General features: G+C 37.0%; 3 protein-coding genes across 4 annotated transcripts; 1 reads left to right on the plus strand and 2 right to left on the minus strand.

The window, feature by feature from the left end:
* Positions 1–220: 220 nt before the first annotated feature.
* LOC115954561 lies at positions 221–875 on the minus strand. Its single transcript, XM_031072439.1, has one exon. It carries the CDS (start codon positions 773–775, stop codon positions 434–436), a length of 342 nt encoding a protein of 113 aa, XP_030928299.1. The 5' UTR covers positions 776–875; the 3' UTR covers positions 221–433.
* Positions 876–2201: 1326 nt separating this feature from the next.
* LOC115958240 (probable lipid-A-disaccharide synthase, mitochondrial) lies at positions 2202–6575 on the minus strand. Of its 2 annotated transcripts, none has more exons than XM_031076639.1 (9): positions 6434–6575; positions 5776–6090; positions 5195–5294; positions 4945–5050; positions 4626–4849; positions 4238–4316; positions 3532–3770; positions 2742–2968; positions 2202–2523 (listed from the first exon to the last, which is right to left on the minus strand). In XM_031076639.1, exons 2-9 carry the CDS (start codon positions 6036–6038, stop codon positions 2349–2351), a joined length of 1413 nt encoding a protein of 470 aa, XP_030932499.1. In that variant the 5' UTR covers positions 6039–6090; positions 6434–6575; the 3' UTR covers positions 2202–2348. The 2 variants fall into 2 exon arrangements, with proteins under 2 accessions (XP_030932499.1, XP_030932501.1); XM_031076641.1 differs by having other exon boundaries at positions 5776–6024; positions 6434–6574.
* Positions 6576–13404: 6829 nt separating this feature from the next.
* Positions 13405–14688, plus strand: LOC115956711. The gene has a single exon (XM_031075015.1). It carries the CDS (start codon positions 13405–13407, stop codon positions 14686–14688), a length of 1284 nt encoding a protein of 427 aa, XP_030930875.1.
* The last annotated feature ends 12099 nt before the right edge of the window (positions 14689–26787 follow it).

Here is a 26787-nt window from a genome sequence, read left to right on the forward strand (position 1 = left end):
ATTTTGCCTTTTGCCTTAAGATATAAAATAAATAAATAAATAAATAAATAAAATACTAAAAAAGAATCATTTTGCCTTAATATTATTACTATTTGATAATTTAAAAGTTGAGGAGAGAGGATTTGAACTTGAACATCCTTGCTAGAAACACCAAATAAGTATAATCATCAAGATATAAGCCTTTTGACATTTTGCCTTAAATTTAATATAGACAAGGACCGAGTAAACATAATATCTGTATAATAAAGTAATAAACCCAATTCACAATCGACCACGGCTTATAAAAGCTCAAAGAATGAAAGAAAAGGCGGGGTTGCATAATTTAAAACATAGAATTAATAGGAAACAAATACGAAAAAGAACCCATTAGAAGAAGCATGAACAGCAACATGTAGGGCTCCTCCAGAAATTTGATGAGGATCTATGACCAGAATCAGTGACCCAATACAGTGACATGATTTTCTAAATCATCAAAGCTTGGATCTAATGGGTCCATTGATTGGCCAGCTGAGGTTGTGAAAGAGACTGACATCTTGTTCACAACCTTGTAAGTATCATCAACATCATCATCCACATCCACGTTCTTATTATCATCTTCTCTGCATTGGTCACCATTATTAGCCTGGCCACCATCACAATGTTTACCATCATGTCTTACTGCATGAATAGGGGCATAGTTAGGCTCAGAGTCATTAGCCTCGGTAACTTTCATCAACAATAAGCAAACCATGAGTGCCCCTAGGCCCAAAAGAACTGTCATTCTGGATGGAGCCATTGGATTGTATGTGTGTGTGTGTGAGAGAGAGATTTTTTGTGCTGGATTTACGTGGGTTAATGATTTTGATTTAGCTTCAATAATGAAATTGAAAGAGTTGTGTTGGGATTTAAAGAAGTTGGTGTTTACTATAATAAGATAGCTGCGTTTGTGGTCTTAAAGGGGTTTGTTTGAGTTGAGCTAGTCATAAGGCAAAGCAGTTTCAAGGAATTAGTGCACGCCATGTGAAGCAAGGGTTCTACAGTACAATAAGCTAGCGTGGCACATGTTTGCGGTAGATCAGTATGACACAATACAAGTTATGCCAATTTTATCGATTTATATTAATTAGAGTTATTTCACTTCTAGTCAGTTTTTATTGAGTGGCATAATGGATTTAAGTAACGAATTCCAGTTAGATGAAATTATAGTTATGGATTAGTTTTTTCTTTTTAGAAAGTTTCAACTTATAGCGTTTATGTCTGATGATAGCTCTTTATTATCAGAACAAGATATTAATAAAAAATTTTACCAGTTGAACTAACTAGAACCCACAAGTTATGGATTAGTTAAATAAAGAGATTTACATGATATTGCATCAAATTAAATTGGGTTTTGAATCTTATCTTACTATTTAGTGAAAAACCCAGTGAGTGAATGTAGCAAAATAGTACAAAGCCCTGCTAACATTTTATAAGCCTCACCAATGAATTCAATTCCACACTCTCTTTTGCTTTTAAATCCATAGACAACAATACATGAATGCCTAAAATTGTCTATAAACCAAATTCGAAGGCTATTATTTGATGAAACCCTAGAACAAGGAGAGAGGGAGAGTAGGCTAGGATTTTCTTCTATAAGCGGTTGTCTATGAGATTGAGGGAGGCCACTCTTTTCTGAAAACATCTTACTGCTTAGAATAATATGTTTAAATGACCTCTTACACTGAAGGCTTTAGTTAGCCTTTTTTTTCTTATGGGCTGCCCATATGAGCACCTATTCGGCCGAATCATATGTCCAATGGCAAGATAAAGTAAGTTTTGCCTCTTTTTTTTTTTTTTTTATCAATTTATTTTACTATTTAACTTATTTTTACTACTATTTATGTGTTTTACTGGACTTTTTAATACTATTTATGAATCTTACGGTACTATTTCAACTAATTTTTATTTTTATTTATAGTATTTTTAGTAAAAAGTTTTCATTTTCAGTAAAATAAACGAATTCTAAACAAACCCTAAATGTCTCATTTTGAGGGTACTACATATCAATTGAGCTACAAGACACTTTGCCAAGGTTTTTTATTTTTTATTTTTATTTTAAAAATAAGCATCAAAGTAAAATTTTCATCCACGTATTTCTTTCACTTTGGACCAATCCTTCAGGTGATATTCTCTTACAAACTCACGGCTCCTAAATTTGCAAATTCAGTATTGAGATAGATCCATAACAAAAAACGTGGTATATTTGTCCACAATAAAAAGAATGATCACGAAATTCCCTACCTTCGATCTTTGGAGCCAACAAGATATATTAACTATATGATGTAAAACATTTGGGCAATATTTTTCAGTAAATATATATTGAGCAGTCATCAATGCTTAGCGTAGTATAATATGGTGGATGCTGCTATTATGCTTGGTGTGAAATCGGTAAAATCCCGCTGTAAAAAGCTCTTTATATTTCTTTCTGTAGGGTAAAGAAGCCGGGTGACCTTTTCAGCAGCAACAATCTGTTGTTCTCGTAGGCTTTCATTGTGTATCAACTCCCTGCATTGGATCATGATGCTCAAGTTATTCATACCAAGATGAAATTATAAGATTGGAAACTAAGGAAAAATAACTGGAGCATGCCCATTGTCTACTGAGAAAAGCCTGGTCCCTGTAATTCCGATTTCAAAAGCTTTGCACTTCTATATATAGCTAATATTTCAACCAAACAACAGCAAAAATAAAACTTTAAGTTTCTATCACAATAAAAACCGTACATGAGCAATGAGGCGAGCTTTGAAGGTGTGCATGCTTGGAAGAGAGCTTCAGGAATAATTGCAGAATCCAAGAGAATATTGGGGAGGGAAATGTAAGATATCTTTGCTTTATAACGAATAAACCATTCAGTTAGAAGATGGGCTTGATAAGCAACAACACAAGGCAAGCGTGCAAGCTGCATCTCCAAAGCAACTGTACCAGAAGTACATAAAGCAGCCCTACTCGCCTGCAAGGTGTTCAAATCAAATTAATAAGCTTAACAAGTTCTGGCTAATAAGTTTGATAAAGAATTGACATATTATCAAAATCAATTCTATGTCATCCACATCATATAGGAAGAAACTTCGTTTCTAGTTGTATCTCAAGTATCCAGACCCACACCCAGCTAGATGCCAGTGTTGGTATCATCAAGTCTAAGAAATGATGAAGCTATATCTGAGACACCAAACACCAGCTCTGAAGAAAAGTAAGTAATGATTCACATTCTGTTCTTACATTAAGAAACAGAAATGGGATAGCCAATATGCATCAATAGGATTCAATAGATAGAACTTTCTAGGAGAGAGTTCAGCTAGTTCTTGATGAACATATATCAGCTTTTTTTGCTTTTATTCTAACCAATTATATAATTGATCCATCTTAATTATCCCTGGATGCAATCACAAGATAGTAATAAATGCATCATATTTCAGGTGAGGTAATCCTCCATATTCTGCCTTAGCTACACATTTTTGACACACTGAATATTATCGACAACTATTACATTGAGAGGAGAAAAGGAGGACTTACACTAAATGCATCATATTTTAGGTGAGGTAATCCTCCTGGAATTAATATAGCAGGAACAGGCCAATTATGAACAATTCCAGTGATGTACTTCTCTACATGCTGATTCGGAGCAATGTGGATCACTGACATCAACTCAGGAAAGGAATCTTTTAGTAATTCCATCGTGTTTGAAAAGATAGGAAGCATTTCTGTGACCTCTTGTAATCTGCTTCCAGGAAGCAAGCTAATGACTGTGGCTTCTGTAAAAATAAGTTAAACTTAAGTTTTAATAAGGTGGTGGTGTGGATTTCAATGTAAAAAAAAGAATGCACATATGCAAGTGCACATACACACAAACACACATATATGACATCACACTGATTCAAGAAAAAATATCCACTTTTAATGATTTAAAAACATGGTGTCTATTAGGAGATCATGTGAGCTTTACAATTTGCAGTAATTTACTAAAAATGTCTGTCACAGATATAACCTGATAAGAAAGTGAAGTTGCACTATTGAGAAGGTTTAGGAAAAGGAATCTTAGCTTGCTAAATACACGAGTTCCTACCTATTAATCTCTACCACTGCCCTTACTAGAAATATTAGAGACTGGTACTGCCTAGTAATAAAGTAGTAAATTTATCTGAGATAGAGAATACAATACAAACTATTCAATAAAATTCTAGAACAACTGAGCCAGCAGAACTTTACTAAATTAATTTACCTGCAGGTATGCCATTTTTACTTCTGAAATCTTCAAAATCTCCTTCTACCTTCCATTCATGTGGTGAGTTATCCTTTCCCTAAACACAAAATCACTACAAGGCTTAAGTACCAAACCAACTATAAATAAAATCAATTTGAATAGCATTGACATAAATGAAATTAAAATTTCTATGGTACTTTTCTCAACAATGAAATCAAAAAGTGTTGTGGAAATACGTGTGGATTAAAAAGTGTTGTGGAAATATGTGTTGTGGTATTTAAACATTGAAAACTGTTATTTAAACAACAGTACCAAACACCCCCTAAAAATATATCTAACTAATCCAATATGTGAAAGCCATCCAGACCCAGTACAGTCCACCTACAATCAAAAGAAAAATTCATACCAAATTCAACTCCAAAAGATCCTCCAGAATGGGGTGGCCCACAAAGGTTGCAGCCAAGCCATTTGATTTGCAAACTTCTTCCTCATTTGGAAGTATGCACAATACTTGATCCACAAATTCAGCTAGGCCTTTGAGTCTTGCTTCACCCCCTTTCCATGCCCAGAATGATGGTGCTACATAATGGAAGTGTACAGGACCATCCAATCCTTGCTGACTGTAATTAGCTGCAAAAAGGATCCCCCAATTTTCCTACACCATACTTATGATATAAGCAACATGCTAATAATGATTAAAACTCCAGGAAGCTGGTGCACATTACCCCGCAACTTCTTTAGGAGACGAAATGAGAACCCCTTTGAGTCCACTGTTACAACAACATGAGGTTGAAACAGAAAAGCAGCCTCCATCGTTTCCTTCAGCCTCAGCTGACATTTTGCAAGTTACAGTATTAATATAAAGGGTAGGATGCACAAAGGCTTTCCCTCACAATACAAGATACATATTCAAGTAAAAAGACCAAATTTTGCATGGGTTTACATTAAGAAGCTATTATATTGCTCATTACTCACTCTGAATTTATTAAGATGTGGCAACAACTCCCATATTCCCATCACTGCAATATCCTCCATAGGAAAAAGGGATATTAATCCTTGCCTTGACATCATGGACCTGAACAGATACAGCAGCGTAATCTCTTAAAGGGAATTCATATAGAATACAGTAAGAAAAAAGATGATAGGTTCATAAGGTTTCTACTTTATAAAAATTATAAATTGATAATAATTTGCAACTATATAGTCTGTATTGCCAACAAACTGAAAGAATACTTTTTCAAACTTCATTGAAGGATAAACACTAAATCATGATATACAACAAAATGCATAGATATCATCTCCATTTTTTTTTTTTCATGGAAAATCTTTTTAACAATTACAATATGCTGCTAACCCTAGAGCTCAAACCCTTCCCCTCCCCCTCCTAGACCCCGAAGCACTTTTTGCATGGGAAAATGTCAATTCAGCTACAAGGCCATTGGCATTAAGACATGAAACATAGAGAGCTATATATATATATATATATATATATATGAAAGAAATATCTTCTGAAGAACTATATATCAAATGAAAAATGTGGGAAAGTAATAGCTTACCCTCCCACACCAGAAAAACGGATAGGAAGTGGACAGAGCTTCTTTAAAGATACCATGAGACGGGAACCAATGGAATCCCCAGAAACCTCTCCCGAAACTATGAAGACTCTCAACTCCCCATCTTTTGCTGCCACATCCAATACAGATCTGCCTGAAACTGATATATATCTCCTCATCAGGCTTGAGAACCCCACATTATTCCCACTGTTCGGTTTCCACATTGTTCTGAACAACATTTCCAAGCACTCCCTGACCCTCAGCATTATGCGCACAAAACAAAAGTCATTCTAAAATCCTTCATACCACCAAGAAAAGCTGAAAAAAGTATTTATCACCCAATAATAATTATAATAATAATTTCAAGGATTATATTTTCTTCTTCTTTATAGATCTAATTTCAAGAAAATATAACTGCATGGCTCAAACACAGAACTTCCAAATGAAATTTTAGGAACCATAAGAAAGAGAAAAAGAAATTAACTTGAGCCACCATTCAAAAGTTGAGTCTTTTACATACAAGTATCAGTACACCAAAGCAAAATGAGGATGAAATCCTTTCAATTTGTTTTGGGCATAAACATTATGATTAAAAAAATAAAATCCAAAATTAGAGTTCAGATATTTAGTTTACAAAATAAAGAGAAAGCAAGGAACTTACAGTTGAAGACAAGACAAGTTCTGTGAGTTGAGGCAGGCAGGCAGCAAATGGGTTTCCTCAATCTCGTACAGTTTTGGCACTGCAAGAAGGAAGTTCTCCAGTCCAGGGCCTACATGAGGCGGAGTTTCAAGCTAAACGTTGTCGTTTCTGAAACTATGAATGGTATTGTTTCCTTTAAAAATCTTAAGGGCATGTTTGGGTAAGCATTTTTCGTCACTCAATTTCCGTCACTCAATTTCCATTACTCATCACTCATCACTCATTACTCAATTTTTCACATCCGTTTGCCTTCATCACTCAGTTTTCATCACTCATTATTTTTCACACTATTTGGAGGGCCCACGTCTGTCACAGTGCAGCTTTTTTTTTTTTAGCAGCTTCTTCTTTCTTTTTTTTCCTCCTGGGTTGGCTGTTCGGTCTGGGTTTTTTTTTTTTTTTTTTTTTTTTTTTCCTAAGTTTGGTGAGTCTAGGTACTAAAGAAAAAAAAAATAGAACAGAACAGACGAAACAGTAAAAAATAAAAAAAAAAAAAAAAAAAAAAAAAAGGAGAGAAAGAAGAGGTACGAACAGCCAACGCCAACCCAAAAAAAAAAAAAAAGTCAAAAGGTGGTCAAAAGTTGCGGCTGTGGGTCCCTCATGTGTGTTTATTTATGGAAATGCCATTGAGTTAATTGAGTTATGAGTGATGGAAACAGAGTTATGGAAACAGAGTTATCGTTTGGCCAAATAACCTTTTTGTTATGGGTCCCACCATTTTTGAGTTATGAGTTATGGAAACTGAGAATTGAGTTATGGAAATTGCTTACCCAAACAGGCTCTAAGTATCTCTGTATCTATGTGTAATAGGTAAAGTTGAGGAAAAATTCAGTTAAGTTTTAAATTGAATTTTAATTGTTGTTTAATTTTGCATTATGTGTGTAAATTGAGTTAACGAGGTGTAAAAGACGAAGTGTCTAATATAAATAAGTCATAAAAAACTGAATAAACAAAAAAAGAAAAAGAAAGAGTAAACTCGTGTATATCCAATAGAAATTAAAATAAAAAAAATAAGAGAAAGATAGTATAATTTGAATTTATACATATGTGTAATTGTAATTTTTTTAATTGTAGTGTGCATATGCACGAATTATATACTAGTCAATATATTCAATATATATATATATATATATATAAAATCGAAACATCTAAAACTCCTACAATTTTTCACGTCATCACTATTTTCTTTTTCCTTTTATTTTATATTCTTTTTATTTCAGATTCTTTTTCCACATCAGCATTATTTAAAAAAAAAAAGAAAAAAACAAAAATTCTGATTTTATATGATAGATATTAGAAGATCATATATAGATACGTATAGTAAGATTAATGCCACTTAGCCAGTTGCCATGAATTAAGAGTCCCATTAATAATTGAATTTTATTGGAGTGGCGTGGAAGTCTCTAAATCATGTTTGTATGCAATGCAAACTCCTTCACAGTGAAAGAGGTGCCGACTTACTCTCCTATATATGTATAAACCTACGTGTGTTGCCGCAAACTATTTTTTTGTTACAAACACTTCTTTCTCAAGGTATGAAAATTTCTCTTCATAGCTTTCTCTCTTTAGTTTTTGTATTCTTTCTTTAATAGTAGTTGTGTATGGTCTGTGTTTGTGTTTGCTTTTCCTTTAATAGTTTGTGTGAATATATTTCTTGGTACTTATGCAAAATCTTTAAAGATACCTTTATATTCTATGTTTCCTTTTCGTTTGCTATTTCTTGGCTTATATTATAGATTGTAATGTATATATTTATCAAACAATTTAGTTAATTGGTTTTTACATCCTTAAACATCACCCGTTCATGAATGGAGATTCCGTGCAATATACCACTAGGTTATTGTAGAGTGAAATTCTCTCACAACAATTTTGACATTTTGACTTTTTTTTTTTCCAATTTTTTTTTATTCAAGGGTTTAGATTCAAAGTTACAGAAGTAACTTTCAAACCAAACCTTTCAAAAAAATTTCTATTGATGAATTAAAAAGCTGGTGACTTTATTTCATAAAGTCATTTTTTTTATTCTTAAGTAGAAAGGATAAGATTAAAAAAAATGCAAAACTATTTTATAAGTGTGGGGGCCAGTTAATTAGGAAGTATTGTTAAAGCAGTATTAACTGGGCCCATGGCCCCATCCGAGGACGTTAGCCCATCCGAGGAGGCCCAAATAAGGTTATGAGGAGAATAGAATGAAGAAAGGAGTAGAGACAGTGTGAGATGGGTCCAATAAGCGTTCGAGGACAAAAGCCTTCTCGGCAACATGTTTTTGAGGTAAATATGAGTGTCATATCACCACAGATTTACTTCGAAGTTACGTCACAACTAGGGGTGGGACATTGGACTAGGGAGAAGAAAAGAAAGGTAAACAAATATCTTCAAAAGCTGCTACCTCCGCATTAAATGCCTCTCAACCAACTCTCTGGCCGCATTAATGTGGAAGTGATGCCTGAATAGTGATCAAACAGCCTTATAGCTATTGGTTGATGGTTCTGGGAGTTGCTGGATGGGATAGGAAGGAGTCTCCAGAATCTAACCTGCACGTGTGTGGTAAGGATGAGACCAAGATTGTAGTATATAACATGGAAAAACGTACTGAGAAAGTGGAGAGATAAGAAAAAGGACTAGAACTTTTGTACAATTTGATTAGTAGGGATGGCAATTTAGATCCGACCCGCGGATACTCGGCCCGGTCCGACCCTAATGGGCCGGATTTTACCCGGTCCGATAAAGAATAGGGTCGGGTATGGGTTTAAAAAAAAAAAACCCGAAGCGGGTCCGGGTCGGGTCCGGGTTTTATTAAAAAAACCCGAAACCCGACCCGAAACCCGACCCGATTAAGACCCGGTTATATTATATATTAAAATTACTAGATTACCCTCCTATATATATATATATATATATAGTTAAACCCTAAAATTTCATTATCTCCTCAGTTCAGCCTCTCACGCGCACGCCTCTCACGCCTCTCATCTCCTCAGCTCTCTCAATCACTGCCTCTCATCTCTTCATCTCTCAGTGATCTCACAAGCACAGCCTGTGACAGCCACAAGCCGTATGTATAGCGTGATGAACATCACGAACTCATCAGAAAAAAGCTAGCAGGACTCCCGTTTCTGACCGATGGAAGTACCGATACCAGAATAGCTAAAGATCCTCACCGTTCCGACAGATTTAAGAAGGGAAGGAGGCTGTTTCGTCCTCGCCGTTCCCGTTTCTCTCAAGTCTCAACTTCGTTTCGTCATCGCCGTCGCCGATCTCGCAGTGTCTCCATTTTTTTTCTTTTTTCTATTTTTTTTTTCTGGGTTCAGTTCGCCTCAATCGTGTGAATTTGTGTTTGTATTTGTGTTTGTGTTTATGATTTCTGAAAGGGAAAAATGAAAATCATAGATCTGAAAATTTTGTGGTGAAAAGGTAGATCTGAAATTTGTGTCTCTGATTTCTTTGTTTGTGTTTGTGATTGTGTTTGGATCTGTGTTTCTGTTTGGATCTGAAATTTTTTTTTTTTGTTGGGCCACGAATTGGGCCCAGTCCTTTAACGGGGCCCGGGAAAAAAATCCGCTTAGTTAACGGGCCGGGTCCGGGCCATGGGTCTTGGCCCGCGGGTCGGGTCCGGATATAGAAAAACCCGGCCCGAACCCGACCCGTTGCCATTCCTATTGATTAGTGAACGAAACCATATGATACGAATTATTTAATCTGTTCCGAGAATAGATTTTCGAATCTTACTTGCGTCAAACTGTCTTGAATTGTTAAATCTAATCGTTTTTCTTCTGGGATAGATCTAGTTCTTCTATCCACGCTTTACAAATTTATTGTTTAGGCCGTTAAGGTTTGAGCCCAATTCGGTTTTGGGACCAATCCAATTTCAGTCCTTACAATTGGCGCCGTCTGTGGGGAAAGCTTGATTTAGGCTAAAGGAAATTTGATTATAATGTTCATGATGGAAGAGGCAAGACCGCACTAGATAGATGCTGACCTACACCAAGCGGAGTCAAGGGGTTCTCAGTATGGCAATCCACACCGAGGCCTCAAACGGAGAGAGGGCCATGAGGGAAGTGTGCGCACAACTCATACTAGCAAAAGTCAGTCTTGAGGGAAGAGTCATGTCTCTCATGCAAAGAATGACAGAGACATGCAACATGAAATTGATGAGTTGAAAAGAGAGTTGCGTCACGCTCGGCGACGATGTTCCCCGCCTAGCTCTGAACTGTCCTCCGAAGAGACAGATGGTGCTAGTTATAGACGGAGATCCAGAACTCTGCCTAGCGAGACTTTTTCCTATGAAAAGGAGCATTGCCATCGACGTAGGTACAAAAGTCCGTCTCGTAGAGGCTTGGGGAACAACGCCATGAACAAAGCGCTAAGCCAAGTTTCCAAATCACCCTTCACAAGGAATATAGAGGATGCAAGTCTTCCTCGGCGATTTCATCAGCCTACATTCACCCTATATAATGGTCGGACAGACCTAGTAGAACACGTTAGCCATTTCAGCCAAAGGATGGCTATCTACTCCAAAGATGAGGCCTTGATGTGTAAGGTCTTTTCATCAAGCTTGGGCCCGATGGCGATGAGATGGTTCAACGCTATAAGGGCTAACTCTATCGATTCCTTCAAAAAACTTACTCGGGCTTTTGGCGCTCGCTTTATTACTTGTAGCAGGGTTCCTCAACTTTTGGGGTCCTTATTGTCTATGTCCATGCGAAAGGGTGAGACTCTTAAAACTTATTCGGATAGATACTGAGAAATGTTTAATGAGATAGAGAGAGAGCACGATGATGTGGCTATAAGCACTTTCAAGGTCGGTCTCCTAACCGAGCATGATTTGAGGAAATCTATAACTGGTAAACTTGTTACTAGTGTACACCAATTGATGGATCGGATTGACAAGTACAAAAGAGTAGAAGAAGACCAACTGCAGGGAAAAGGAAAGGCTAAGGTAATCCTTTAGGAGAGGAGGGATTTTAGGTCAAATCGGTACAACAATAACCGACCTCGGAAAGACTTTGCTGGGCAGTCAGGCTCTGCCAACACCCAAGCGGTTAATGCTGTGTTTCGGGAGCCAGTGCAGCAAGTACTATAGAAGATAAAAAATGAGCCATTTTTTAAATGGTCAAACAAGATGGCAGGAGAGCCTATGAGACGCAACCAGAATCTTTATTGCCACTATCATCAGGATCATGGACACACAACTGAGGATTGCAGGAATTTGTGGGACCATTTGGAATAGCTAGTCCAAGAAGGGAAATTGAAGCAACTCTTGCATCATTCCAGTGGTCGGGTAAGCCAGGCAGGCTCAGAGATGCGGAGAGATGCTTCTTCGAGACTCCCCTTTGGCACAATAAACGTTATTTTTGCTGCCCTAGGGAGGACTGGATCTTGTCCTTCCAAGGTACTGTCAGTATCTCGATCTCCAGTTGAGGAGTATGGCTCAATGTCTAAAAGAGCCAGGATGGACATCCTGTTGGTTTTGGGCTTTTCGGATGAGGACAAGGTTGGAACCATACAGCCCCTTGATGATGCTTTGGTGGTCACATTGAGAATTGGTGGGTACGATGTGAAAATGGTGATGATTGACCAAGGCAGTGCTGTTGACATAATGTACCCTGACTTGTATAAAGGGCTAGGTTTGAAGCCTAAGAGCTTGGCAGGCTACAATTCCCCTCTGGTGAGTTTTGAGGGAAGAATGGTCGTCCCAAAAGGTCAGATCAGACTACCTATGCAAACTAGTATGGATGTGGTGGAAGTGGACTTCATCATTGTAGATGTTTTCTCTCCATACACGGCAATTATGGGCAGACCTTGGCTTCATACCCTGGAGGCATTCTCCTCTACTTTACATTAGAAGGTAAAGTACCCATCCGGAGGCCAAGTTTTAGAGATAGTTGGAAGTCAGGCTGCAGCCCGGCAATGCCTAGTAGCTGCTATCCAACATCGACTAGAGGTGGAGACCTCGGTTACCGCCGATAATGGTTTATAGCAATCAAAAGCCCCAGCATTACCCTTAAATGGATTGGCCGACGAGGCAAAATACAAAGATCTGGAAAGGGTAATTGTTGGTGATGATCCGGAGAAATTCTTTCAGGTTGGGGCTAAACTGTCTTCGCAAGAAAAGGAGCAATTGGTGGAATTCCTCAAAGAAAATGTTGATGTGTTCGCATGGAGTGCCTATGAAGCCCCAGGTATAGATCCGAGCTTCATCTGTCATCAGCTCAATGTTAATCCTTCCATTATTTCGAAGAGACAGCCACCTCGGCGTCCATCAAAAGAGCACGCCGAGGTTGTCAGAAGTGAGGTGGCCAAGCTCAAGCAGGCAGGGGCTATCGAGGAAGTTTTTTATCCTCAATGGTTAGCCAACATGGTGGTGGTGAAAAAGAAGACTGGGAAGTGGCGAGTGTGTGTAGACTTCATGGACCTCAATAAGGCTTGCCCCAAGGACCATTTTCCTATGCCAAGGATAGACCAGTGCAACAGTAGGTCATCCTCGGATGAGCTTTTTGGATGCTTTTCAAGGATATCACCAAATATCATTGGCATTAGACGATCAAGAGAAGATAGCTTTTGTCACCTCCATTGGAAACTATCATTATAAAGTGATGCCCTTTGGTTTGAAAAATACAGGGTCTACCTATCAACAAATGATAACTAAAATGTTCGAACCACAACTGGGCAGAAACATTGAGATCTATATTGATGATATGGTTGTGAAAAGCAAAGTGGTGTCCGAGCATGTGGAAGATCTTACGAGCATTTTTGGAATTTTGAGGAAGCACAAGCTGCATCTGAATGCCTCAAAGTGTTCCTTTGGTGTAGGCTCCAGAAAGTTCTTGGGGTACATGGTGACTTACAGGGGAATTGAGGTGAACCCAGACCAGATTAAGGCCATTAACAATTTACAAGCACCTTAGAATCCGAAAGAGGTGCAGAAACTGGCAGGAATGACTGCCGCCTTGAATCGATTTATCTCCCGGTCAGCTGATAGGTGCAGACCCTTTTTCCTTTTACTACATAAATGGAAAGGATTTGAGTGGACCGAGGAATGTGCTGTAGCATTTCAGCAGTTGAAAGAGTACCTATCTCGGCTGCCTATCATGTCCAGTCCTGAGGTGGACGAGGTCCTGTTCGCTTACCTGGCAGTTGCCTCTCATGCAGTTAGTTTTGTCTTAATACGAGAGGACAGTGGCGTTCAAAGACCAGTTTACTACGTAAGTAAGTCACTTCATGAAGCCGAAGTGCGATACTTATCGCTAGAAAAGGCCATCTTGGCAGTGGTCCATGCAACACATAAACTCCCACATTATTTCCAGGCACACACCGTAGTAGTTCTAACTCAGCTACTGCTCAAATCCGTACTTAGAAGTGCAGATTATGCGGGAAGGATTGCTAAGTGGGGCACGATCCTAGGGGCTTTCGACATCAAGTACATGCCTCGCACCTCCGTGAAAGGCCAGGTCCTTCCCAATTTAGTAGCCGAGTTCACTGAACTCCCAAAAGAAGCTGAAATGAAGCAATGTGACATGGATGAAAAGTCGATTGGCTTGATCTCCACACAAGACGCCTTATCCTGGAAAGTATATATGGACGGAGCGGCAAACCAACGGGGAGCAGGAGTGGGGCTAGTTCTGGTATCCCCCGAAAAGATCATCATTGAGAAGTCCTTGAGGCTAGGATTCTCAGTTACGAACAATGAAGCAGAATATAAAGCTTTGCTGGTGGGAATGAATATGGTCCAGAAAATGGGTGGAAAGGCAGTGGGAGTATTCTTGGATTCAAGATTGATAGTCGGCCAAGTGAAAGGGGAACTGGAAGCTCGAGATGTAAGAATGCAGGAATATTTGAGTCAAGTTAGACGTGTACAAACGAAATTTGAATCTTTTGACTTGATACATATTCCTAGAGGTGAAAATACCCATGCAGATTCCTTGGCAACCCTTGCCACCTCCTCAGTACGGAATTTGCCCCGGGTGATAATCGTTGAGGATTTGTGCACCCCCACCCCAATGAGGAAGGACGTGCTCCAGGTTCATCAAGTCAACCTAGCGCCGAGCTGGATGGATCCCATACTGAAGTTCCTCGAAAGCGACACATTGCCTGAGGAGAAAATGGAAGCCGAGAAAATATGGAGGAAAGCCCCTCGGTTTTGGTTATCCGAGGACAAAAAGTTGTATAAACGCTCTTTTTCTGGGCTATGTCTGCTTTGTATACATCTCGAGATGTCATAGTCACTTCTGGAGGAACTGCATGAAGGAATTTGTGGAAGTCACACAGGGGGAAGGTCCCTGTCTCACTGGGCCATTACTCAAGGATATTGGTGGCCAAATATGCGGAAGGAAGCACAGGAGTATGTTAGAAAATGTGACCAATGTCAGAGATTCGCTCCAAACATCCACCAGCCTTGAGGAATTCTTAATCCTCTTTCTAGTCCTTGGCATTTTACTCAGTGGGGTTCAGATATTGTAGGTCCCTTTCCTAAAGCATTAGGAAACAAAAAGTATCTGCTGGTTGGCACAGATTATTTCACTAAGTGGGTCGAAACTGAACCTTTGGCTAACATCAGAGACGTAGATGTTAAGAGGTTTATTTGGAAGAATATCGTTATGTGGTTCGAAACTCCCCACACCCTTATCTTGGATAATGGCCTTCAATTTGATAGTAAAGCCTTCAGGCAATACTGTTCTAACTTAGGGATAAAGAATAGATATTCCACTTTGGCCTATCCTCAAGGGAATGGGCAAGCTGAGGCTGTCAACAAAGTTATAGTAAATGGACTTAAAAAGAGGCTGGATGATGCAAAAGGAAAATGGGTGGAGGAATTGCCACATGTCCTTTGGACATATCGAATAACGCCTTGACGGTCAACAGGAAAGACTCTTTTCTCAATGACATATGGAGCCAAGGCCGTCATCCTCTAGAAATTGGTTTCCCGACGTTAAAGACTAGTGCATTTACCTCAGACGGTAACGATGGGCTGTTAGAAAAAATTTTGGACTTGATTGAAGAGCAAAGGGAGAATGCAATTGTCCAACTGGCTTACTACCAGTATAAACTCAAGCAAGGCTATGATACCAATGCAAAGCTGAGGTTGTTAGCTGTAGGAGATCTGGTGCTAAGGAAGGTTCTGGGAACCACCAAGAATCCAGCTTGGGGAAAATTGGGGCCTAATTGGGAAGGATCGTATCGGATTACTTTAGTAGCCGGAATATGAGCCTATTATTTGGAAGACTTAGATGAAAAAGTTGTACTTCATCCTTGGAATGTAAACAATCTCAAGATGTATTATTATTAATAAAAGTAATCTTGTTTGGTTTTCTTTTAGTTTATGCCAATCATATATCATGTGTTTCCACATCTATTGAAGTATTAAACAGAGACTAAGTTATGTCAGGTTCCTCAAACCACAAATTTAGTGGAAATTAATACCCTATGATATCTATTGAAGTATTAGCAGAAACTAAGTTATGTCAGGTTCCTCGAACCACAAACTTAGTGGAAATTAATACCCTATGACATCTATTGAAGTATTAAACAGAGACTAAGTTATGTCAGGTTCCTCAGACCACAAACTTAGTGGAAATTAATACCCTATGACATCTATTGAAGTATTAAACAGAAACTAAGTTATGTCAGGCTCCTCGGACCACAAACTTAGTGTAAATTAATACCCTATGACATCTATTGAAGTATTAAACAGAGACTAAGTTATATCAGGTTCCTTAGACCATAAACTTAGTGGAAATTAATACCCTATGACATCTATTGAAGTATTAAACAAAAACTAAGTTATGTCAGGTTCCTTGGACCACAAACTTAGTGGAAATTAACACATAATGACCTCTATTGGAGCATTAAACGGGTTCAATAGAAACTAATACAACCTCTTGTTATTAAAATGCTAGTGCTACACAAACTTGGGCATTTCAAAGGAGTAAAACCTTAAGTCCCATTCTTGAATCACAGGGTTCTTAATTACCTAGTAAAAATATAAATCCCAATGAGCTTGTGAGCATCATTTAATGCATATTGGGGTGCTCTAGACTTAACTTTACCCAGCTTTTGAACGTTTTCTTAAGGTCCAACTTGTTAGAATGGGTATGTATGTGTCAAAAATATATCTATGTGATGCTATAGACTCAATGGTTATCATCCATTTTAGTTGCCAATTATAAATGTGTGTAAATTATGTTTTTTCTCTTGTATAAATAAAGGGCAATCAAGATGAAACCACTCAAAACCAAAATGACAAAACGAATAACACAAAAATGAGATAAATAGCAACTTAAACGAATTCCAAAAAGTAAAAATGCATACTTCATTAAAATATGTCCATAAAAAAAAAAAAAAAAAATAACAAACAAACAGAAACAAAGTCCTTTGCAAAGGTCCTAAATGTATTACAAAAGAAAGCTTATTTTTTCAGCTTAATTTGAAGCTTGGGAGCTTTGTTGGCCGGGTTGTCCTTAGAAGCTCCCTCAGCGGGCATGACTGTAGAGGCTAAGTCTTGCTGAAAGCCTTGGGAAGCTGCCCCTACCTCTGGAACGGCTGTAGCCTTATCCGAGGATACTTCTTGGGAAGCACCTGTCTTGTTTGTTGGTCCTTGTTGGCTGGGAGGAGGAGGATCCTGAGGCAATACTTCTGGATTTGGATTAACCGTTATAGAGGCCACATCATCTTGAGTGGAAGGAGGATCTGAGGCTCGAATAGCAGAAGGGTAAAACACATTCTCTACTTTCCTCAGCTCGGATGAAGCCTTAACCCCAGCTCGATTAAGGGCTTCATCCTAAGTTTGGGCGCAGTAAATGCGACACACCGCTGGGACCTCTACCCTAAGGGTTTCCTCGGTCTCAGCCGCTCCAAGGTCAATAACCCTTCTGCTCGACCTCGTCTCTTTCCTTTTCGGCCTCAACCCTTGTCTTTTTCAGCTTCAACCTTGGACGCTTGATCCTTTAGCTTCTGGGTTTCCTCCAGTTGTTTGTTAAGGGCTGCTATTTGCTCCCCAGCAGCCTTCAGTTCGTCATTTGCCTCGCGTAGACGCCTTCTCTGGTCCTCGGCTTGCTTTTCCACGCCTTCCAATGCCGAGTCTGTGCTACGGCGAGCCTGCTCCTCGCTAGCCAACTTTCTCTTCAGATCGGCAACATTATGTTCGGATATGGTCAGTGTCTGTATAGTTGCCGACCGTTTTTTCCTTTCATCTTCCAACTGCTAATAGTAGTTGTTGGTAATCTCCTCTAATCTGAAAGTGTTTTGGATGGTCTAAAAGGGAAGGATCAACACCATAGCCAATAAAAAGTGTATATCAGTAATTAGTAATTGAAAAAAAAAAAAAAGAAGGAAAATAGTGAACACTATACCGAGCCCAAGTATCTTTTGCAATTAAGGAAGACTTCATTCTTCCTCATATTCTTTAGCTCGGCCATATCCCTTGGGAGCAGCAAGGCCTCCTCCACGGCTGAGGCTACGTGGCACCCAATGCCATTGTTGAAGTCCCTAATTGATGCATCATCTCTTAGGGGCTCCCCACCGTGCATGGGTGCTGGAAGCCAGGCTTGTGGCTCAGGGGGCTGAGTATTCGACCTCTCTAGACCCCATTAAGATGCATGGCTAACTTTTTGCTGCTTCGCAGCTCATTGGGCCTTTTCCTCCCAGGTCGGACGGGATCTTCTAGTATCCACTACGCCTTTCCCTTTCTGCTCCCTTTGCCTTTTTAAATCCACAGCTTTAGTTCTAATCGATTGAGATTGGTGAGGAGGCTGGTGAGGAGCAGGAAGAGGAGATTTGGTGGGAGGAGCGGGAATCTGAGACTGTGCAGATCTCCCCGGTGCACCTTTCCCAAGCTGGTTCTCTATCAGCTCCATTAAACTCCTTTGGGGTTTCCGTTGGACACCCATTTCGTAGAAATTCATCCTTGGAGTGTATAGTCTGATTAAAAACCTCGAATTCGTCCGAGGAGTCTGTCAAATATACAACCTCCTCTTCTGTCCTCCTCTTCTCTAAGGACGAGTTGGGATAAGGATGCTCCTACTGAAGGAGTGGCAACGAAAAGTGGCTGGGTGCGGGGAGCGTCTCTAGGGAGTGGAACACCCTCTGGAACAACGAATCGCGGGTCGCGAGCTCTGATTATGTATTTGGGAGCTTGAAAGGCGAACGAGAGAGGTGTGTATCCGAGGATTAGATGGGCTGCTCCGAGTTGACCGTCAGCCTCGTTCACATATATTTTGGCTTGTAGTACCCTATCCAAGCTCACTTTGTTGACTAAGTTGAGTTTGGGTTTGGTGGAACGCCTATCTGCAAAATCATTGAATTAAAATGAGGTTTCATTAGAAACAAGAATATTGAGACACAAATAAAAAAATAAAAAAATGTAAACTGAAATTCATGAATCTATGGCTATACCCCCACCTGGTTCTCCCTCCTCCATTAGGCAGGGCAGGCCATCATGCCATTCCTCGGAAAAGATAAGAAAATCTTCCTTTAAGTTCTTGTTTGAAGTGGGAAGGCACTAGATTAGCCTTACCACGGGATACCTCAATTTGAGGTAATATCCCTGCCCCTTCAAATGGTATAGGTTATACACCCAATTCACATCATGGTGGGTCAGGTTTAGGTTCATTCTCTCATTTAAAGCTTCTATACTTCCCAAGACCCTAAAAAACTGTGTGGGAGATAACCTAAAAAACCTAAGGTAATTTCTAGTAATAGTACCCATGGGAATGGTCATCCTATCCTCTATGAAAGCAATCATAGGAATGAACACCTCCCTAGTTTTCCTAGTGCCAACCCACTCCCCTTGGGCCACATACCTCACACCCACTGTTGGTGGAATCCTATACTTAGCCTTGAAACTTCTCATACCCTCCTCGGATTCAACCAGACATTGGAACTTACCCATTTTCCTAAAGGGTTTTGAAGAAAAATTAACAAGTTTAAAATGAAATCTAAAAAGGTTTTAAGAAGACTTACAGGTTTGAAAGAGGGTCCTCGGACAAGATTCTAGTATTTGTAGATGCACAGGGAAACGAAAGAAAGAGACAGGTTCAATGTATGAGCTCTAGGATTGTGCGATTGCTAAAAGTAAGAGAGAGAATTGATTTGAAAAGCTATTTATAGCGGCGCAGAAGTTATAAGCGGGAAAGTTCCCGCTCGCAAAACAAGAAAAACCCTCGACCGTTCGATTTACATCCTACCGTTGAATGTGGGGTATAGGGGCGTCACCAAAATTTAATGCCAGCATGCTTTGGACGCCGAAGCGTCAGGAGCGTGTCCAGAGCACACAAAAAGACATGTAGGAAGTCGGGAATACAAAGTTAAACCAAAAACAAGATGGGATGAGGACATTAAAATCATCATTTTCTTCCAAGGAATCAAAAAGCAAGATTTTGAGGGGCTATTGTGGGGGCCAGTTAATTAGGAAGTATTGTTAAAACAGTATTAACTGGGCCTATAGCCCCATCAAAGGACGTTATCCCATCCGAGGAGGCCCAAATAAGGTTATGAGGAGAATAGAATGAAGAGAGGAGTAGAGACAGTGTGAGATAGGTCCAATAAGCGTCTGAAGACAAAGCCTTCTCGGCAACATGTTTTCGAGGTAAATATGAGGGCCATATCACCACGGATTTACTTCAAAGTTACGTCACAACTAGGGGTGGGACATTGGACCAGGGATAAGAAAAGAAAGGTAAACAAATATCTTCAAAAGCTGCTACCTCCGCATTAAATGCCTCTCAACCAACTCTCTGGCCGCATTAATGTGGAAGTGATGCCTGAACAGTGATCAAGCAGCCTTACAGCTACTGGTTGATGGTTCTGGGAGGTGCTGGATGGGACAGGAAGGAGTCCCCAGAATCTAACCTACACGTGTGTGGTAAGGATGACACCAAGATTGTAGTATATAACATGGAAAAACGTACTGAGAAAGTGGAGAGATAAGAAAAAGGACTAGAACTTCTGTACAATTTGATTGGTGAACGAAACCATATGATACGAATTATTTAATCTGTTCCAAGAATAGATTTTCGAATCTTGCTTGCGTCAAACCGTCTTGAATCGTTAAATCTAATCGTTTTTCTTCTGGGATAGATCTAGTTCTTCTATTCACGGTCTACAAATTTATTGTTTGGGCCGTTAAGGTTTAAGCCCAATTCGGTTTTGGGACCAATCCAATTTCAGTCCTTACAATAAGCATGCTAATTACATGGAAACTTAATTCAATTAGGAGAGAAGTTCAATTAGAATTAGGAGAAGAAGCTAATTCAATTAGAATTAGGAGACATAAGTTACCACATAGAATAGAAACCTAAATTCAATTAAAATTAGTAGAGATAGAGGTTACCAAATAGAATAGAAATGTAATTCAATTGGAATTAGCAGAGATAGCTAAGAACCTTGTATAATATAAAATCTATAATAGTGGTTCGTATTATATGTTAATATATTTATATTTGGTTTTGAAATTTGCTATTATTGTTTTAAAGTGTTCCAGATTCAAAAGATACGCTTTAACCCTCTATTCCAAATGTTAGTTTTATTACTTTTATAGTTTTACTTAAACTAAGTGATATTTGAACGTCGGTGGAATTTTCATAGTGAGGTTGTGTTTGAAATTGTAACTTTTAAATCAGTATGCTAGATTATGATACTTTTTCGATTACTAATATTGTTTGGTTACTTAGCATAATAGTTAGAACTTAGAAGCTATATGGGTGTGGTCATAAGAATATGTTTTTTCTATTCTCTGCCCTGTACAACACTTCAATATATAACATTGGTTACACATTTTTGGATTGAATATTTACTTTAGGATTTTGATTATAATGAGAAGAATTTTGTGTAACAAGTTGCCTTCTTTGAACTCTACCATTGGGCCCAAATATTGGAAAAAATATTTCTTATAGGACCTTTAATCCTTCCTTAACAATTGTAGTTGCTCTTGCTTGTGCTAAAATTTCCAACTTTTTAAATCAAATTGTTTTCTCCTAAAAGCGTGTGTTATTACCCTATCCATTAAATATCATTATCTTTGTTTTCATACTAAAAGTTTGTGTTCTGGTAAATTTATATCTTTGTGGTGGGAAGTTTAATGAAAAGTTTTTAAAATCTCATATCCAATAGCTTTCTCGTGTATTGCACAGGTTAGCGACTAGTTTATATAATAATAAAAGACAAAAATTGGTTACAAGCTTGGCTGGCTACAACTTTCACTAAAAAAAATTAACATAACTATATATTTTGAAAATCTAACCGTTAGATTGTATATTTTTTATATTCTTAACATGCATGTAAAAAAAGAAAAAAGAAAAAAGAAAAAAAAAATGGAGATAACGACAGAAACTAAATTGACATGATACTTAAAAGTTAAGGATCAAATTGACACAATTAAAATTTTAGAGATCAAATTGAAATATGGTATAAAGAATAGGGAACAAATACGTGGGTTACTCTTACATTAACTACTACGTTGAAGGCTCCCTAAAATGTTATCTCCCCAAAAAAAAATTTAATACAAAACTACACTACAAACTCCATTAAAAAAAAAACAATGATAATATTTGTTGAAAGTAAGCTAAATATAACTATATAAATTAAACTTCAAACTTTTACTATATGTACTTTATTTTTAAATAAAAAGCCTATTATATATAATATATATTTTTTAAAATGGAGGCCAGGGTGCCATGGCCCATGGCCCCCCATCTCTACACAATTCTGTGCCAGCTCTTAGTGTACGTTTGGATACAGCTTATTTTGTTGAAAACTGAAAATAATAAAAAAATAATTTTTTTTTACTGTTTATTACAGTTCAGCACTGTTCATTGGCATAAAATCACTGTTCATGGCCAATGAGCAGTGCATAACGCGTTGGACTTAAAAAAAAAAAAAAAAAGCCTAAAACTTGCAAAACGCGGATGCAGCCACACTACCCAAATGGACCTTTAAACTTTGAAAGCACCAAGTAAACACTCCCTAACAACTTAGAATGAAAAATATTGTACATAGTACACACTCTATTTTACAACTTGCATTTAACCAATATTAAGGGCAAAGCAGTAATTTTGCACTAAGGGCATGATCATAATTTCAATAGTTAGATCTTCAGGTTTGTGATACAAAACAAATCTTAATGCTCTAATGATCACAATGGTATGTCATGGGCTGTGATCGGACCACTTGATTAAAAGTCATCATACAAGCAATTTAAAATGATCGTGGCTCACCTACAAAATAGACTCAATCACGTCCTATTTTAAACACTTAATTTTGATTGGTTCCAATAAGAATTAATTTAAAATTAATTAAGTGTGAATTTTGATTGGATTTCATTTTATTATTTTTTTAAGAAATAATAAATAAATAAATAAGTTTTCATTTATAGCATCCTATCTGCTCTTTAAAAAAAAAAAAAATTGGATAGAGGAAAAGATACATTTTATGAAAAATTTCAGAAAAATAGAAAAATGCTCAAAAAACGTTACTATTTTCAGCAGCAATTTGAATTGCATTTTTGGTCTCGAAAACGTTGAAATTTGGTTTTCTCTATTTCTGGAAAAGTTGTATAGAATTGAATTTAATTTCAAAAAACACCAATCCCGAATCAATTGGAATTTTTAACAGAAAGTTAGAGCCAAAATACAAAACAGGTGCAGAAGATAACACAAATTCAGCATCATCTTTAACTTTCTTTCAAAATTTCAAATGGGGATCAGCACCAAATCTGTTCAAGCTTATCTGGTAGGCTTATCCCCTCCCTTAGCTTCAGAAGAAAGCTTCTGAAAAACAAGTTGGATAGAGAAACAGATAAAAAATTTCAAAAAACAGAAAAATGCTCAAAAAACGTTATTATTTTCAGCAGCAAATTAAATCTCATTTTTGGCCTGGGAAAAATTGAAATTTGGTTTTCTCTATTTCTAGAAAAGTTGTAGAGAATTAAATTTCCTTTCAAAAGAATTTAATCCCGAATCAATTGGAATTTTGAGCAGAAAGTTAGAGTCAAAATAGGAAACAGGTGCAGAAGATAACACAAGTTCAGCATCATCTTTCAAAATTCAAATGGGGATCAGCACCAAATACGTTCCAACTTATCTAAACAGGTTTATCTCTCCTCCCTTAGCTTCAGAAGAAAGCTAATAGCTTAGCTTTAAAGCTAAGCCATCCCTTCCCCTATAAATAGAGAAGACCTCTTCCATTTTCTATACCCCCATTCCCTCTAGAGAGCTAGTGAGAAAGTAGAAAAGAAAAGTTGTTGTGCAACCATTGTTCTTACTTTAGTTGTAGTTTAATACTTCCTTACTTTCTCCCTAGCCCTTTAAGTGATCACTTCCCCTTTTAATTTATGCTCTATGTTGGTAAGTAATTAATTATGTTCTTTAAGTTTCTGCACATGCTTGAATAAATGCTTCCAATTCATTATTTGTTTCTTTCATGATATGCTTGGATGAACATGCCTACATATCTCATTGATATTCCTTTTACATGCTTAGATGAACACTTCTAGGCTAATGCACAACTTTCTCTTGAATGCTTAGATGAACATGTCTAGGTAGTTGTTTTACTTTTTTTAAATGCTTAAACGAACATGTCTAAGTATTTTGATTTTCTCTAGATGAACATGTCTAAGGGATTTTTCTTTACTTTTTTTTTTTTTCATAATTGCTTGGATGATCAAATATGCTTAAATTTTTTGTTTTTTTCTTTGCAATTGTGTGGATGACAAATAGCATGATAATTCTCTATTTTCCTTCACATGATTGGATAAACAGTTCTAAGTTATTATTTGTTTTTCATAACATGCTTAGATGAAACATGTCTAGGTAGTTGTTTATCTCTTTTTTGAATGCTTAGACAAACAGGTCTAATTAACATTATGGTTTTCGCTTAAATACTTGGATGAACATGTCTGGGTGATTTTCTTTGTTCTTCTCATGATTGCTTGGATGATTGGTAGGCCTAAAGATAAATTTTCTTTTGCAATTATGTTGATGAAAAATAACATGACAATTTTGTTTTCCTTCACATGCTTAGATGAACATGTCTAGGCTAGGAATTCCTTGTTTACATTAATTTCTTGGATAAACATGCCATTACTTTCATGCTTTCTTTACATTTACATTGTTATTTAACAAATTTCACTTTTTGTTTCTCTTTACGTTAAATTCTCCAACACATATTTGTTTACAATTCTTGCAAATTAGCATGATTATATGATATATTGTTTGTATTTGTTTGACATGACATGATATTGGCCATCTTAACCTAGGAGGCTGGTTTTATCGGGTGAGATGGGTGCTTAATCCATTCCCATCTCGTAAATTAGCCTCCGAAACAAGATCAAGGGTTCTAGACTAGGCTCTTGTATATTCAATTTTACATTTTTTTTAGAATGTAACTGGGAAACGAAGTAATGTAATTTACTTTCTTATATTGTATCTAGGACCAAAAAAGCATTGTAAATTTTTGTTACAAAATTGATGTAAATTTTCTTTTATAATAATACTACGAAAGCATTTTTTATAGAAAATTTTTTCTTATTTTTCCATTTAAATTAAATAAGTAACGACTCCATGTAAAACCCTCGATCTAGGGGAAAGTACATTTTATAGTAAATTCGACATTTTGAGCATCACGATCCCACCCATTCGTGTGGGTTAGGCCCAATTTGAGAAAAAATTGGCGGGCCGAGGTCGTGGTTGTGGTCCGCTCACAAATATTAGTTTATAAGATTTTTATAATAAAATTTTTTGTACTTCTTAACATCACTCACTCACTAAAACAAACAAACAAATATATTATAATATATATATATATATATATATATATTATAATACTGAAGAATTTATTTTATTTTATTTTAATATGGTGCCACTTATATAAGTTGTGATGTCAATATAAAATACTAAACTCATCACACGAGTTTCGCGCTTGGAATAATGATCTTTTTTTTTTTTTGTTTCGTGTTATAATGTTTAAAAGTGATATATAAATAACCACGTGTATTATGTTTTTAAAGAAAGAGGTAAGATAATGGAGAATAATGTCTAAAAATGAGATAGAGAATTGCAAGAAGTTGAAACCTAATGAGACATTTGAATTTATTGATGAGGATAAGAATTGTAATAATTAAAAAAATTTGAGATTTAAACAAAAGAAATATATACGTTAGTGTTAAAGGATGGAGATTTGTGATAACTATATAGAATTTGGATAACATAAATTTAGGAATGTTTTAAAGAATTTAAAAAAAAAAAACATAGAAATTTCGAAATAAGAATGAGTAGTTCTTATATGAGGTATTGAGTTTTTATTTTTATTTTTTGAAGAAGTAATTTTGTATTTTTTTTATAAAGATAACTGAAGTATTTGAATACAAATAGATAACAAATACATGAAGGAATCAGACATTTGAATGCAAATGAGTGGTAAGAATAACGGTTTTTTATCCCATTTTGTATGTGAGATAGTATTACTCTTTTAAAATTTTTGAAAGAAGTAATTTTGTATTTTTTTTTTTATAAAGATAATTGAAGTATTTGAATTTAAATAGATAACAAATACAGATTGGAATAAGACATTTGAATACAGATGGGTGGTGAGAATAACGGTTTTTTTTTTTTAGTATTATTGTTTTAACATTTTTTGCTTTTTTTAGGGAAAAAAATAAATAAATTAAAGGGTATGTTATTTCAAAATTTCTATGAGGGTATTTTGATAGTCAAAAATTGAAAACAAAATAGAAAAATCCTTTTATTAATAGTATTGATAAAAATTCATTGTATTTAAAAAAAAGAAAGAAAAATTAACTGGTGAACACAAAATGCTAAGAAAGTTGCCCATGAATGTGGGCGGTGGAAGTTTTTTTTTTTGTTTGAGAAACCAGACCAAAAGCCAGGGCTGTTATTCCAAAACAAAACTTAATGAAAATCACGCAACATTAAAGGGGCAATGTCAGCTGGCAAATCATTCAGCCAAACCTGGACCCCTACATCTGACTCAGCTTTCTTAGTTAGAGCATTAGCAACAGAATTACAGCTACGACTAACATGAGAAAATTCTATAAACTGAAAAACAGAAGATTGCAGCACCCCTGATATCATCTAAGATGTTGCCATAACTAGCCACCTCTCCCGAACCTTCAAACACCACTTAAGTGGTGGGCGGGCGGTGGAAGTTGAACTGAATTTATTGTGGAGTCCACGTCTCATGAATTTATGATGATCAATTGATTCAATTCTCACAACTAACCATGGACCTGTCAAGTTGTTTTCAAGAATTTCTTTTTAGTGGGGGAAAAGAAAAACTCTTGGAGGACCTGTCTTCTCTTGACGTGGGTTTGC

This window comes from Quercus lobata, chromosome 8 (genome assembly GCF_001633185.2).
Source record: "Quercus lobata isolate SW786 chromosome 8, ValleyOak3.0 Primary Assembly, whole genome shotgun sequence".
NCBI lineage: Eukaryota > Viridiplantae > Streptophyta > Magnoliopsida > Fagales > Fagaceae > Quercus > Quercus lobata.

Coding starts and splice junctions, on each gene's coding strand:
- LOC115954561 (XM_031072439.1), bottom strand. CDS start 775: ATGGCTCCATCCAGAATGACAGTTCTTTTGGGCCTAGGGGCACTCATG.
- LOC115958240 (XM_031076639.1), bottom strand. CDS start 6,038: ATGCTGAGGGTCAGGGAGTGCTTGGAAATGTTGTTCAGAACAATGTGG. Junction 5,295..5,775: donor CGTTTTTCTGGTGTGGGAGG/GTAAGCTATTAC, acceptor GTATCTGTTCAG/GTCCATGATGTCAAGGCAAG. Junction 5,051..5,194: donor CACATCTTAATAAATTCAGA/GTGAGTAATGAG, acceptor GCAAAATGTCAG/CTGAGGCTGAAGGAAACGAT.
- LOC115956711 (XM_031075015.1), top strand. CDS start 13,405: ATGACTGCCGCCTTGAATCGATTTATCTCCCGGTCAGCTGATAGGTGC.